Source organism: Coloeus monedula (genome assembly GCF_965178545.1).
Source record: "Coloeus monedula genome assembly, chromosome: 26".
Lineage (NCBI taxonomy): Eukaryota > Metazoa > Chordata > Aves > Passeriformes > Corvidae > Coloeus > Coloeus monedula.
Window position 1 is genome coordinate 5,037,190 of NC_138806.1, and position 13,934 is coordinate 5,051,123.

Sequence of the window (13,934 nt, forward strand, 5' to 3'; positions counted from 1 at the left end):
GATTCCAGACAGGATACAACCAGGATGGAGGCAGGATCCAGCACAGAATCCAGACGGGATCCAGCCAAGATCCAGCAGAGAATCCAGCTAGGATCCAGACAGATTCCAGAGAGGATCCAGCACCAGAACCAACCAGGATCCAGCCAGGATCGAGCCAGGAGTGAGACAGGATCCAGCACAAAATCCAGCACCGGATCCAACGTAGAAACCAGCACCAGATCCAGCCAGGATTGAGACAGGATCCAGCACAGAATCCAGGCAGGATCCAGCACACACTGAGAGCCATCTCCGGTGCCTCCCCGGAGCATCGGGAAGCTCCCAACCAGCGGGAAACGCCCTTTGAGTCTCCCATCCCATCCCTCCCATCCCAGCCACGTCCAAAAAAAAAAACCCCAAACCCACCGCTCCTCCGTGCCCATCCCCACCCTGCTATCCCGAATCCCAGCCCTTTCCCGGCCCTTACCTGCGTGGTGGAGCCGGAGGAGGAGGAGGAGGCGGGGATGGAGCTGGCGAAGGGGGAGCGGCTGAGCTGCGGCAGGGCCGAGGCGCTGCCCTGGTGCGGGAGGAGCCCCGAGGGCAGCGGGGTGCTGCACACCGCCCGCAGCGCCGCGCCCAGCGGGATCGGGTCCTTGTTGCTCGTGTAGATCCCTGCGGGAGCACAGCGGCGGGGAGACGGCGCTCGTTCTTATCCTCCCTATCCCAAGGGGCAGGGAGCCGCGATTCCTTCTTATCTTCCCTATCCCGAGGGTTATGGAGGTGGGGTTCGTTCTTATCCCGCCTCTCTCGAGGGTTATGGAGATGGGGCTCGTTCCTATCCCGCCTCTCTCGGGGGTTATGGAGGTGGGGTTCGTTCTTATCCCGCCTCTCCCGAGGGTTATGGAGACGGGGTTCGTTCTTATCCTCTCTATCCCAAAGGTCAGGGAGGCGGGATTCCCTCCTGTCCCTTCTCCCAAGGGTTAGGGAACCACCGATCCCTGCTCTCTTCCCACTCTCCGAAGGGTTAAGGAGTCACGATTCCCTCCTGTCCCCATTTCCAGAGGGTTAAGGAGTCACGATTCCCTCCTGTCCCCATTTCCAGAGGGTTAAGGAGTCACGATTCCCTCCTGTCCCCATTTCCAGAGGGTTAAGGAGTCACGATTCCCTCCTGTCCCCCTCTCCCAAGGGTTAGGGAGCCACCGATCCCTGCTCTCTTCCCTCTCCCAAGGGTTAGGGAGCCGCGATTCCCTCCTGTTCCCCTCTCTGAAGGTTGAAAGAGCCAAGATTCCCTCTCATCCCCCCTCTCCAAAGGGTTACGGAGCTGTAATTCCCTGCTCTGTCCCTCTCCAAAAGGTCAAGGAGCCACCGTTCCCTCCTGCCCCGCCTCTCCCAAGGGTCAGGGAGCCGCGATTCCCTTCTCGCCCTCCCCGCTGGAAGCAGCGGGTGTCCAGCAGGGAGGGACTGGGAACACTCAGGATTGGGAACACTCGGGACTGGGAACACTCGGGAGTGGGAACACTCAGGATTGGGAACACTCGGGGCTGGGAACACTCGGATTTGGGAACACTCGGGACTGCAAACACTCAGAACTGGGAGCACTCGGGACTGGGAGCACTCGGGATTGAGTGTCAGAGCCCCTCCTCTCCCAGCTGCCTTAACCCCTTCCTGCCCCGTGTCCCGGCTGTCCCCAGCCCGGCCAGGCCAGGGAAGGGGCTCCACTGGGAGCACTGGGAGTTACTGGTGTCTCCCAGCCCCGCTGGATGTGGGATGACTGGGATGAGAAGTTTTGTTTTATAAAAGAGGGGTTAAACTCGAACCACTCCAGAGAATCCCTAATTTAGGGTCAGGGAACGTCCCCCTTTATCCAGCTGGGAATTCAGCTCTGGCTGGGCGAGTTTGCACTGGAGCAAGAAGGGTTTCGGATCAGCTCAGATCTGCACCCCAACTTTGGGGAAGCTGATCCGGGCGAAATTCCAGGATAAAGGCCGGGATGGAACGGGGAGACTGGGATGTGGATTTTTATGGATTCAAGGGACAGGGCTCAGTGCAGGCAGCTCTGGACACCGGCCAAAAGTGCTGGAAAAGGCTAGAAAAGGCTGGAAAAGGCTGGAAAAGGGATCTGAGCACCACCTGGATCCCTCAGGGGAGAACATACCTGAGCCCAGCAGCGGCGACTCCATACTGAGGCTGGGCAGATTCCCAGGGTGGCTGAAACTCCGGGAAGAATTCCCAACGCTGGAGCTCACCAGGGATCCCCCGGAGAAGGGAGAAGAGGACGTGGATGTGGACCCAGCCAGCTGGGCCCCCAAAACCTCTTTGCCTTTGCCCCCCTTGGGCCTGCCGGGGCCGTGCTTGTTCTTCTTGCTGCCCTTGTGCTTCTTCTCCTTGAGCACCTCGCCCTCCTCCGCGCTGAGCGACGGCATCCGCTTGTGGCTACTGCCGGCCGTGCCGGCCGTGCCAGCGGTGCCGCCCGAGGGGCCACCGAGGGCGTTGGAGGCTTTGTAGTCCACGGGGGAGGCGTCGCGGGCTCGCTGCTGGCTCACGGCCGAGGTGGAGAAGCGCATGATGGAGCCGAAGCCGGAGAAGATGACCTTCTGCTCGAAGACGTCGCCCTTGGGGCCCTCGTAGAGCGGCGAGCAGTGCGAGGATGAGGAGGAGCTGGCGGCTTTGCGGAACTTCTCGTCCTCCTGCTCCAGCTTGGGGAAGGCGACGAAGTCCTGGGAGCTCTGCAGGCTGCTGCAGGAGGGGCCTGGGGACAGCGCCAGGGGGGTCAGCAGGCGCGGGGAGGCTTCCTCATCCTTCGGCCCTCTCCTCTTCCTCCTCCTTCCTCCCTCTCCTCTTCCTTATCCTTCCTCCCTCTCCTCTTCCTCACCCTTCATCCCTCTCCTTTTCCTCATCCTTCCTCCCTCTCCTCTTCCTCATCCTTCATCCCTCTCCTCTTCCTCACCCTTCATCCCTCTCCTCTTCCTCATCCATTGGCCCTCTCCTCTTCCTCATCCATTGGCCCTCTCCTTTCCTCCTCCCTCTCCTCTTCTCCTCCTTCTCCTTAATCCCTCTCCTCTTCCTCCTCCTTCATCCCTCTCTTCCTCCTCCTTCCTCCCTCTCCTCTTCCTCCTCCTTCCTCCCTCTCCTCTTCCTCCTTCTTCCTCCCTCTCCTCTTCCTCCTCCTTCATCCCTCTCCTCTTCCTCCTCCTTCCTCCCTCCCCTCCTCCTCCTCCTCCTTAATCCTTCCCTCTTCCTCCCTCTCCTCTTCCTCCTCCTTCCTCCCTCCCCTCCTCCTTCATCCTTCCCCTCTTCCTCCCTCTCCCTCCTCCTCCTCCTGCCCCTCACCGGCCGCCTGGAAGGTTCCTCCGGACGCGGCCGAGCCGAAGCCTCCGGAGCTTTTCCCACTTCCCGTCTTCTTCCCCTTGTGGCTGCTGCTGTGGCCCGAGGATTTCCTGCCCTTCGCCTCCTGCCTGGCCACCTCCGAGCTGTCCTTGGTGGCCTCGTGGTGGCCACTGGAGGCCTGGGAGGGGACAGACACAGGGGTCACTCCTGGGACTGGAGGTGGCTGCAGCTGGGGCTCCTTTTCCCGATTTTCCCGATTTTCCCCCCTCTGGAGCAGGAATTGCTCTCCCTGCCCACCGAGGGCTGCTCAGGCCGGGTCACTCAGGACTTGGTGACATCTCCTGCTGCTCGGTGGCACCGGGATTTACATCCCAGGGATGAGGCTCATCCCAGGAAACCGCAGGGAATTAAAGAGGCAACGGCAGCAGAGTGTCCAGCCCCAAAAACCTCCGGATTTGGCTGGGATTCCATCCGGGATTTCAGCTTCCGGCCTCAGGTGTGCGGCTCCCAGCACTCCCATCCTACCTGCGGGAATTTCCTCGTCCTCGGGATGGGATTGGAGATTCCTTGGGGGAATTTCCTCCTCCTCGGGATGGGATTGGAGATTCCCTGCGGGAATTTCCTCGTCCTCGGATGGGACTGGAGATTCCTTGGGGGAATTTCCTCCTCCTCGGGATGGGACTGGAGATTCCTTGGGGGAATTTCCTCGTCCTCGGATGGGGTTGGAGATTCCTTGGGGGAATTTCCTCGTCCTCGGATGGGGTTGGAGATTCCTTGGGGGAATCTCCTCCTCCGCGGGATGGGACTGGAGATTCCTTGGGGGAATTTCCTCCTCCTCGGGATGGGATTGGAGATTCCCTGGGGGAATTTCCTCCTCGGGATGGGATTGGAGATTCCCTGGGGGAATTTCCTCCTCCTCGGGATGGGACTGGAGATTCCCTGCAGGAATTTCCTCGTCCTCGGATGGGACTAGAGATTCCTTGGGGGAATTTCCTCCTCCTCGGGATGGGATTGGAGATTCCCTGGGGGAATTTCCTCCTCCTCGGGATGGGATTGGAGATTCCCTGGGGGAATTTCCTCGTCCTCGGGATGGGATTGGAGATTCCCTGCGGGAATTTCCTCCTCCTCAGGATGGGATTGGAGATTCCCTGGGGGAATTTCCTCGTCCTTGGATGGGACTGGAGATTCCCTGGGGGAATTTCCTCCTCCTCGGGATGGGACTGGAGATTCCCTGCGGGAATTTCCTCCTCCTCGGGATGGGATTGGAGATTCCCTGGGGGAATTTCCTCCTCCTCGGGATGGGGTTGGAGATTCCCTGCATTCCCTACAGCCATGCCAAAGCTCCGGCTGGGAATATTCCCGGGGGTTGGAGCAGTCCTGATCCCACAGCACCAGATGTTCCCAAATTCCAGCTGAGCTGCAGGAGCCAGGGGAGGCAGGAGGGTGAAGAAACCAGGGCAGATGCCAGGAAATGCAGGATTTTGGGATGAAAGGGAGAAATATGGGAATTCAGCAGGGGGAACAGAGGGATGAACCCAAAGCCATCTCCCATGGGATGCTCCAGCTCCAAATCCCTGGAAATCCAGACCCGAGGGATCAAAGCTCACCTGGTTTAGGTACCGGAGCAATCAAAATCCTAAATAGCCTTCTAATTATGGGATGGCCCCAAATGTGGCACTTGGGCACCTTCCTGGCATCCCAGAGCCCTCCTCGGGATAAAAACCCGGGAATCCAAATCCATGCCCAGATTTAATCCCTTGGCACAACCCCACAGCTGCCGGCACCAGATGTGCCGGGAATATGAAAGGAGGAAGGGAGGGAATGGGGGAAATCCGGGGGGAGAGCAGAGGAAACCTGGATTTCCTCATCCCACACCCTCTGGATGTGGGAATGAAACCCTCTTGGATTTATGGGCTCGGCGGGAGCGTGGAAATCTTCCCGGTTTTCCATGGGAAGGGAAGAGGAGCAGGGTCTGGAGGCAGGAATGGGATAGATCCCAAAGGCCTGGATTTTTGCACCCTTAAATTCCCTGTTTGGGAGCTCGGCGTGAGGTGCCCGAGGCCAGGAGGGGAGAAACCCCAAATGCAGAGGGTCAGGGATGGAATTCCGCGGCTGGAATGCGATGGGGGATGGGAGGATCAGCCTTTCCCCCGTCTCTGGGTTTGCCCGAGCAGGATTCAGAGTGGGGATTCCCAGGATCCGGCAGATCCCGAAATCCCGGGAGCCGAGAGCTCAAATACCAGCGGATTTTCCTGCCCCTTTTCCCTGTTTTTTGGGCGGATTTTCCTGCTCCTTTCCCAGTTTCCTGAGTGGATTTTCCTGCCCCTTTTCCCGGTTTCCTGAGTGGATTTTCTGGCTGGATTTTCCTGCCCCTTTTCTCAGTTTCCTGCGTGGATTTTCCTGCCCCTTTTCCCCATTTTTGGGGTGGATTCTCCTGCCCTTTTCCCCATTTTTGGGGTGGATTTTTCTGCCCCTTTTCCCAGTTTCCTGCGTGGATTTTCTGGCTGGATTTTCCTTCCCTTTTCTCCATTTTTGGGGTGGATTTTCCTGCCCCTTTTCCCCATTTTTGGGGTGGATTTTCCTGCCCTTTTCCCAGTTTCCTGAGTGGATTTTCCTGCCCTTTTCCCCATTTTGGGGGTGGATTTTCCTGCCCCTTTTCCCGGTTTCCTGGGTGGATTTTTCTGCCCCTTTTCCCCAGTTCCTGAGTGGATTTTCCTGCCTCTTTTCCCCATTTTGGGGGTGGATTTTCCTGCCCCTTTTCCCCATTTTTGGGGTGGATTTTCCTGCCCCTTTTCCTGGTTTCCTGAGTGGATTTTCTGGCTGGATTTTCCTGCCTCTTTTCCCCATTTTGGGGGTGGATTTTCCTGCCCCTTTTCCTAGTATTCCTGAGTGGATTTTCCTGCCCCTTTTCCCCATTTTTGGGGTGGATTTTCCTGCCCCTTTTCCTGGTTTCCTGAGTGGATTTTCTGGCTGGATTTTCCTGCCTCTTTTCCCCATTTTTGGGGTGGATTTTCCTGCCTCTTTTCCCAGTTTCCTGAGTGGATTTTCCTGTCCCTTTTCCCCATTTTTGGGGTGGATTTTCCTGCCCCTTTTCCCGGTTTCCTGGGTGGATTTTCCTGCCCCTTTTCCCCATTTTTGGGGTGGATTTTCCTGCCCCTTTTCCCCATTTTGGGGGTGGATTTTCCTGCCCCTTTTCCCGGTTTCCTGGGTGGATTTTCCTGCCCCTTTTCCCCCATTTTTGGGGTGGATTTTCCTGCCCTTTTCCCAGTTTCCTGAGTGGATTTTCCTGCCCATTTCCCCCAGTTTCCTGAGTGGATTTTTCTGCCCCTTTTCCCGGTTTCCTGAGTGGATTTTCTGGCTGGATTTTCCTGCCCCTTTTCTCAGTTTCCTGCGTGGATTTTCCTGCCTCTTTTCCCCCCATTTTTGGGGTGGATTCTCCTGCCCTTTTCCCCATTTTGGGGGTGGATTTTCCTGCCCCTTTTCCCAGTTTCCTGCGTGGATTTTCTGGCTGGATTTTCCTGCCCCTTTTCCCCATTTTTGGGGTGGATTTTCCTGCCCCTTTCCCCGGTTTCCAGGGTGGATTTTCTGGCTGGGTTTTCCTGCCCTTTTCCCCATTTTTGGGGTGGATTTTCCTGCCTCTTTTCCCAGTTTCCTGCGTGGATTTTCCCATCCCAAGGATCCGGTACCTTCTCGGTGGCCACGGCCACGGGCGCTGGGGGGAGGCTGCTGGGGGACTCCGGCCGCTTTTTGTGCTTCTGTTTCGGCCTCTCCTTGTCCTTGCGGCTCTGGAAAAGAACAACCGGGAAGCTCTGGAATGCCGGAATTCCCAGCACTGGGAAGAGCAGCGGGAAGGGAAGGGAAGGGAAGGGAAGGGAAGGGAAGGGAAGGGAAGGGAAGGGAAGGGAAGGGAAGGGAAGGGAAGGGAAGGGAAGGGAAGGGAAGGGAAGGGAAGGGAAGGGAAGGGAAGGGAAGGGAAGGGAAGGGAAGGGAAGGGAAGGGAAGGGAAGGGAAGGGAAGGGAAGGGAAGGGAAGGGAAGGGAAGGGAAGGGAAGGGAAGGGAAGGGAAGGGAAGGGAAGGGAAGGGAAGGGAAGGGAAGGGAAGGGAAGGGAAGGGAAGGGAAGGGAAGGGAAGGGAAGGGAAGGGAAGGGAAGGGAAGGGAAGGGAAGGGAAGGGAAGGGAAGGGAAGGGAAGGGAAGGGAAGGGAAGGGAAGGGAAGGGAAGGGAAGGGAAGGGAAGGGAAGGGAAGGGAAGGGAAGGGAAGGGAAGGGAAGGGAAGGGAAGGGAAGGGAAGGGAAGGGAAGGGAAGGGAAGGGAAGGTTGGGTCCTTCTTCCCTTCGTGTCCCTCTTCCCTTCTCCGCCCATCCCGGCTGCTCCTTTCCCACATCCCAGCCCCTGGATGCATCCCAGGATTCCTGCTCCAACATCTGGAGCCTGGGATATCCATGGATTCCCAGGATCAGTCGATGGGAAGAGGGGAGGGAAGGGGAAACCGGAGCTTTCCTGCTGCCACCCCAAAAAGGATTTCCCTTTTCCCTCCGTCTCCACCACATTCCAGGATTTCCCAGCTCCAGGAAATGGGAGAACCTGGATTCCAACACGTGGGAAAAGGGATCAGCCGTGGAGATCCCAAAATCCACCCCGGAGATCCCCCAGGGTCCCATCCCAGCTCGCAGAATTTTTGAGTTCGGTTTATTCATCCTGGGTTTTTCCAAGCCCTAAACCACCAGAAATTCGGGATTCTTCAAACTGGAAAGCGAGGAAAAATCGGGATTGGGGAAGCTCCCTGATTTCGTGTTTCCATGGAAGCATCCGAGGCCGGGATGGCGGGAACAGGAAGGAATTCCTCTTTAAGGTCCCTTCCCAGCATTCCACAATTCCCTGATCCCACAAGTTTTGCCTCATTCCTCAATCCCTGCCCAGGCGCTTTTCCAACCCCAACAGCAACGCTCCACACGCAAATCCCCAAATCCCCGATCTCCTCACGGATCCCAAGTGTTCCCTGGGAACAGCCCCACATCCCTGCCTCCCTCCATGGGGTGGATCCCGAAAAATCTCGTGGTTCCCGTTCTCCTTAGGGGGGACAAATTCCATCCAGGATTTTTCCAGGCCGACAGAACATCTGCACTTCATCGTCCCCCCCTCCCCCCTCCCGTGCCTCATCCAGAGTTTTCTTGGGATCCAGCCATGGTTTTCCTCCTTTTTTTTAAAACATTTTTCCTTCTTTTTTTAAAGCCTCGCTCGTCCCACGGCGAAATAAGGAGAAAGAAGGAGAAAGAAGGAGAAAGAAGGAAAAAAGGGCTGGGATGCTCCAAGGAAAACCCAAATCCCGTTTTTTTGGGACAGCACAGAAGGAAAGGCCCAGGCTGGGCCTGGATGAGGCACGGAAGTGATACCAGGATACCGGGATACTGGGATACTGGGATACTGGGATACCGGGACACTGGGATACTGGGATACTGGGATACCGGGATACTGAGATACTGCAATACTGGGACAATGGGATACAGGGATACTGGGACACTGGGATAATGGGATACTGGGACACTGGGATACTGGGACACTGGGATACTGGGATAATGGGATAATGGGATACCGGGATACCAGGACACTGGGACACCGGATACTGGGATATGGGGATGATGGGATACTGGGATACTGGGACACCGGGATACTGGGATACTGGGACACTGGGATACCGGGACACCAGGATAATGGGATACCGGGACACTGGGATACTGGGACACTGGGATGCCGTTGTCCAGCAGCAGACCCCGTAAGTAAATCCCCCTTCCCGCTGTTCTCCAGCGGCAGATCCCATAAATAAACCCAAAGAAATCCCTGTTCCCGCTGTTTTCCCTCTCCCCCGGGCGCTGCCCCCATTCCCGACAAACCCGGGAGCAGCCCCAGCCCCGCCCCTCCGGGATAATTCCCGCTGATCCTTCCAAAGCCTCGGGAATCCCCCTGATCCTGCCCTTCCCTCCTTTCCCGGGATAAAAATAGCACATTCCAGCCCCGCCCGTGCCCTGGATTTCCCGGAGCAAACATTCCCTGTGCCCTGGATCTCCCGGAATAAACATTCCCTGTTTTCCCTGGATTTCCCGGAATAAACATTCCCTGTGCCCTGGATTTCCCGGCCACTCCGGGATCGGGGTTTCCCTGCTTTCCCAAGGATCTGGGATCTCTTCCCAAAGCCTCGCGGGCGGCGTTCCCGGCTGGATGTGGTGGGATAACCACTGTCCAGAGAGGCGGAATCCACGGATTCCTGGCCGGGAAGTGCCAGCGGGATCCATGCTGCCTCTTGAGGGATCCATTGGGATCCATCGGGATCCATTGGGATCCATCGGGATCCATCCGGGCCGGGATCCAGCGGGATTAAGGCTCAGAACCCACGGGAGCTGCTTTGGGATTTGGGTCACCGCCATTCCCCACTCCAAGGGGAATTCCAAGGGGAAAGGAACAAATCCCAGAGGAAAAGCACGGGCGGAGTTAAAGGATTCCCGCCGGGATTCCCGCCGGGATCAGCAGGAACGGCCCGAACTGGAAAATTCCCCTTTCGGCTGTGCCACATCCAGACCCAGAGGAGGAGATTGGGGAGAGCTTGGAGCACATTCCAGGAGTTCCAAGAGGGAATTCCAGGACACCGGGAAGGGTTTTAAGGTGAGGGAGGGATTTAGGCGGGATTTTGGGATGGAATTCCTCCCTGGGAGAGTGGGGGAGGGGTTGGGATGGAATTCCCAGAGGATTCTGCATCCCTGGAAGTGTCCCAGGCCAGGCTGGACGCGGCTTGGAGCACCTTGGGATAGGGAAAGATGTCCTTTTCCAACGCAAACCGTTCCATAATTCCCTGAATTCTGTTAAAACGCAGGATGTGGCCCAAAAAATCCCCCAGATTCTCGGACCACACTGGAATTGTCCCTGGAAAACTCATCCCTGCCCCGGGGCGGATCCATCCTCCCGCCAAATCCGCACCCGTCCAGGGGCAGGAAAATCCTTTCTTTCCCTTCCCGCTTCCCTCAGAACCTGAATCCCAAAAAAACCCCCCCAAATCCCCCAAAAACACCCCAAATCCCCAAAAAACCCCCCATATCCTGGAAAAAAACCCCAAATCCCACAAAAAACCCCCAAATCCCCAAAAAAACCCCCCAAATACCCATAAAAACCCCAAATCCCGAAAAAAACCCGCAAATCCCCCCCAAAATCCCCCAAATCCCGAAAAAACCCCAAATCCCCAAAAAATCCCCCAAATCCCGAAAAAAAAACCCAAATCCCCAAAAAAAACCCCAAATCCCCCCCAAAATCCCCCAAATCCCGAAAAAACCCCAAATCCCCAAAAAATCCCCCAAATCCCGAAAAAAACCCCCAAATCCCCAAAAAACCCCCAAATCCCCAAAAAACCCCCCAAATCCCCAAAAAAATCCCCCAAATCCCCCAAAAAATCCCCCAAATCCCGAAAAAAAACCCAAATCCCCCAAACCGCCCCCAAATCCCGAAAAAAACCCCCAAATCCCCAAAAAAACCCCAGATCCCAAAAAAAAACCCCAAATCCCCCCCAAAAAACCCCCCCAAATCCCGAAAAAAACCCCCAAATCCCGAAAAAAAACCCCAAATCTCAAAAAAACCCCCAAAGCCCCCCAAAAATCCCCCAAATCCCCCCAAAAAATCCCCCAAATCCCTCCCAAAAAACCCCCAAATCCTGAATTTTGGGGCTTTTTATGGGAATAAAACCACCCCCACACAAACCGCTGCCTCCTCATCTCTGCCTCCCACATTCCCAGCTGCTTTTCCCGGAATTCCAGGATTTTTGGGATCCCGCAGCCGTTTTTAGGAGCAGCAAAGTGAAAAATTCCCATTCCAGCCAGAGGTGGCTCCTAAAGAACCCTTTTATCCAAAGAAACCCTTTCCAGAGGTGCATTTAATCCCTTTTTCCTGGATAATCGGATCCCAAACCGCTGCCGAATTCCCACTAATTCATTTCCATCCCTAAAATCACCCCGCCGACCAAAAATCGGGATTTTTTTATCCATTAAAACTTCAACTCTGAAGGGAAAAACCCCTCTGGATTTTAAGGTTTAAAGCCAATTTAAGCCCCCACCTGGATTGGGGAAATCCTGGGAATTTGGGGGATTTGGGGATTTTGGGGATTTTGGGGATTTTGGGGAATTTGGGGAATTTGGGGATTTGGGGAACTTTGGGGATTTTGGGGATTTGGGGAATTTGGGGATTTGGGGATTTGGGGAACTTTGGGGAAATTTGGGAATTTGGGGATTTGGGGATTTTGGGGATTTGGGGAATTTGGGGATTTTGGGGAATTGGGGGAATTTGGGGGAATTTGGGAATTTTGGGGAATTTGGGGATTTTGGGGATTTGGGGAATTTGGGGATTTGGGGAATTTGGGAATTTGGGGAACTTTGGGAATTTTGGGGATTTTGGGGAATTTGGGGATTTGGGGGATTTGGGGAACTTTGGGAATTTTGGGGAATTTGGGGAATTTGGGAATTTTGGGGAATTTGGGGAATTTGGGGATTTGGGGATTTGGGGATTTGGGGATTCTGGGAATTTGGGGATTTGGGGAACTTTGGGGATTTGGGGAATTCGGGGAATTTTGGGGAATTTTGGGAATTTTGGGAATTTGGGGAACTTTGGGAATTTGGGGAATTTGGGGAATTTGGGGATTTTTGTGATTTGGGGAATTTTTGGAATTTGGGGAATTTGGGGAATTTTGGGGAATTTTGGAATTTGGGGAATTTGGGGAATTTGGGGAACTTTGGGAATTTGGGGAATTTGGGGAATTTGGGGATTTTTGTGATTTGGGGAATTTTTGGAATTTGGGGAATTTGGGGAATTTTGGGGAATTTGGGGATTTGGGGAATTTTGGGGAATTTTGGAATTTGGGGAATTTGGGGAATTTGGGGAATTTTGGGATTTTGGTGATTTGGGGAATTTGGGGAACTTTGGGGATTTGGGGAACTTTGGGAATTTTGGGGAATTTGGGGAATTTTGGGGATTTTTGGGATTTGGGGATTTTGGGAATTTGGGGATTTGGGGATTTTGGGAATTTGGGGATTTTGGGGAATTTGGGGAATTTTGGGGAATTTTGGAATCTGGGGAATTTTTGGGGAATTTTGGAATTTGCAGAATTTGGGGAATTTGGGGGGTTTTGGGGAATTTGGGAATTTGGGAATTTCTCACCTTTTTGGGCCGCTCGTGGTGGGACAGGTGCTTCTCCTGGGCAGGGGACGCCGAGCGGCTCCTCCTGCCCGCCAGGAAGGAGCTGCTCCCGGAATGCCTCGAGGTCTTCTGAGGGAATCCGGGATGGAGAGGAGGTGGGAAAAAAGGGGGGGAAAAGATGGAGAAGAGGGGGGGAAAAAAGATGGGAAAAGGGAAAAAAGGGGGAAAAAAAAGATGGGAAGAGGGAGTTATGGAGAGCAAATTCCATCGGGAAAGCGACGGGAAAGATCCCGGCTCGGTTCCTATCATGGGATCCCAAAAGATTCCCTACAAAAATCGTGGCGCTGCCGCCCCCAAATCCTCATTCCCGATATCCCAAGGTCCCTTTCCCGGCCTCGTTATTCCCGAATTCCATGGCCGGAGCTCCCAGTGCGGAGCAGGGAATGGGGTCCCTGTGGAAGGAAACCCCGTTGTCCACCCAGCCCCCCCCGGGGCTGCTGGGGCTGTCCCCACCCCACCCTGGGGACTGGGACTGGGGGTGTCCCCAGTGTCCCCAGTATCCCCCAGTGTCCCCCAGTGTCCCCAGTGTCCCCAGTGTCCCCCAGTGTCCCCAGTGTCCCCCAGTGTCCCCCAGTGTCCCCCAGTGTCCCCAGTATCCCCCAGTGTCCCCCAGTGTCCCCAGTATCCCCCAGTGTCCCCCAGTGTCCCCCAGTGTCCCCCAGCTGGATCCCAGTTGGATCCCAGTGTCCCCAGTGTCCCCAGTGTCCCCCAGTGTCCCCCAGTCTCCCTCGGCTGCATCCCAGTTGGATCCCAGTGTCCGCCAGTGTCTCTCAGCTGGATCCCAGTTGGATCCCAGTTGGATCCCAGTGTCCCAGTGTCCCCCAGCATCCCCCAGTGTCCCCAGTGTCCCTCGGCTGGATCCCAGTTGGATCCCAGTGTCCCCAGTATCCCCAGTGTCCCCCAGTGTCCCCCAGCTGCATCCCAGTTGGATCCCAGTGTCCCCAGTATCCCCCAGTGTCCCCAGTGTCCCCCAGTGTCCCCCACTGTCCCCCAGCTGGATCCCAGCTGGATCCCAGTTGGATCCCAGTATCTCCCAGTGCCCCCCAGTGTCCCTCAGCTGGATCTCAGTTGGATCCCAGTGTCCGCCAGTGTCTCTCAGCTGGATCCCAGTTGGATCCCAGTTGAATCCCAGTGTCCCAGTGTCCCCCAGCATCCCCCAGTATCCCCCAGTGTCCCTCGGCTGGATCCCAGTTGGATCCCAGTGTCCCCAGTATCCCCAGTGTCTCCAGTATCCCCCAGTGTCCCCCAGCTGCATCCCAGTTGGATCCCAGTGTCCCCAGTGTCCCCAGTGTCCCCAGTATCCCCCAGTGTCCCCCAGTGTCCCCCAGTGTCCCCCAGTGTCTCCCACTGCCCCCCAGTTGGATTCCAGTGTCCCCCAGTGTCCCCCAGTGTCCCCCGGCTG

The 13,934-nt window shown here is 55.9% G+C and overlaps 1 protein-coding gene across 2 annotated transcripts in view; it reads right to left on the minus strand.

The window, feature by feature from the left end:
• MLLT6 (MLLT6, PHD finger containing) overlaps nt 1–13,934 on the minus strand; it is a 41,755-nt gene that overhangs the window by 12,677 nt on the left and 15,144 nt on the right. The window contains exons 7-11 of one of the 2 annotated variants that reach the window (XM_082297285.1): nt 12,494–12,598; nt 6,990–7,088; nt 3,307–3,481; nt 2,132–2,725; nt 464–648 (exon numbers count right to left, since the gene is read on the minus strand). In XM_082297285.1, coding sequence (XP_082153411.1) covers nt 464–648; nt 2,132–2,725; nt 3,307–3,481; nt 6,990–7,088; nt 12,494–12,598 — 1,158 coding nt within the window. Of the gene's footprint in view, nt 1–463; nt 649–2,131; nt 2,726–3,306; nt 3,482–6,989; nt 7,089–12,493; nt 12,602–13,934 lie in introns of both variants that reach the window. The other variant, XM_082297284.1, reaches the window with a different exon arrangement.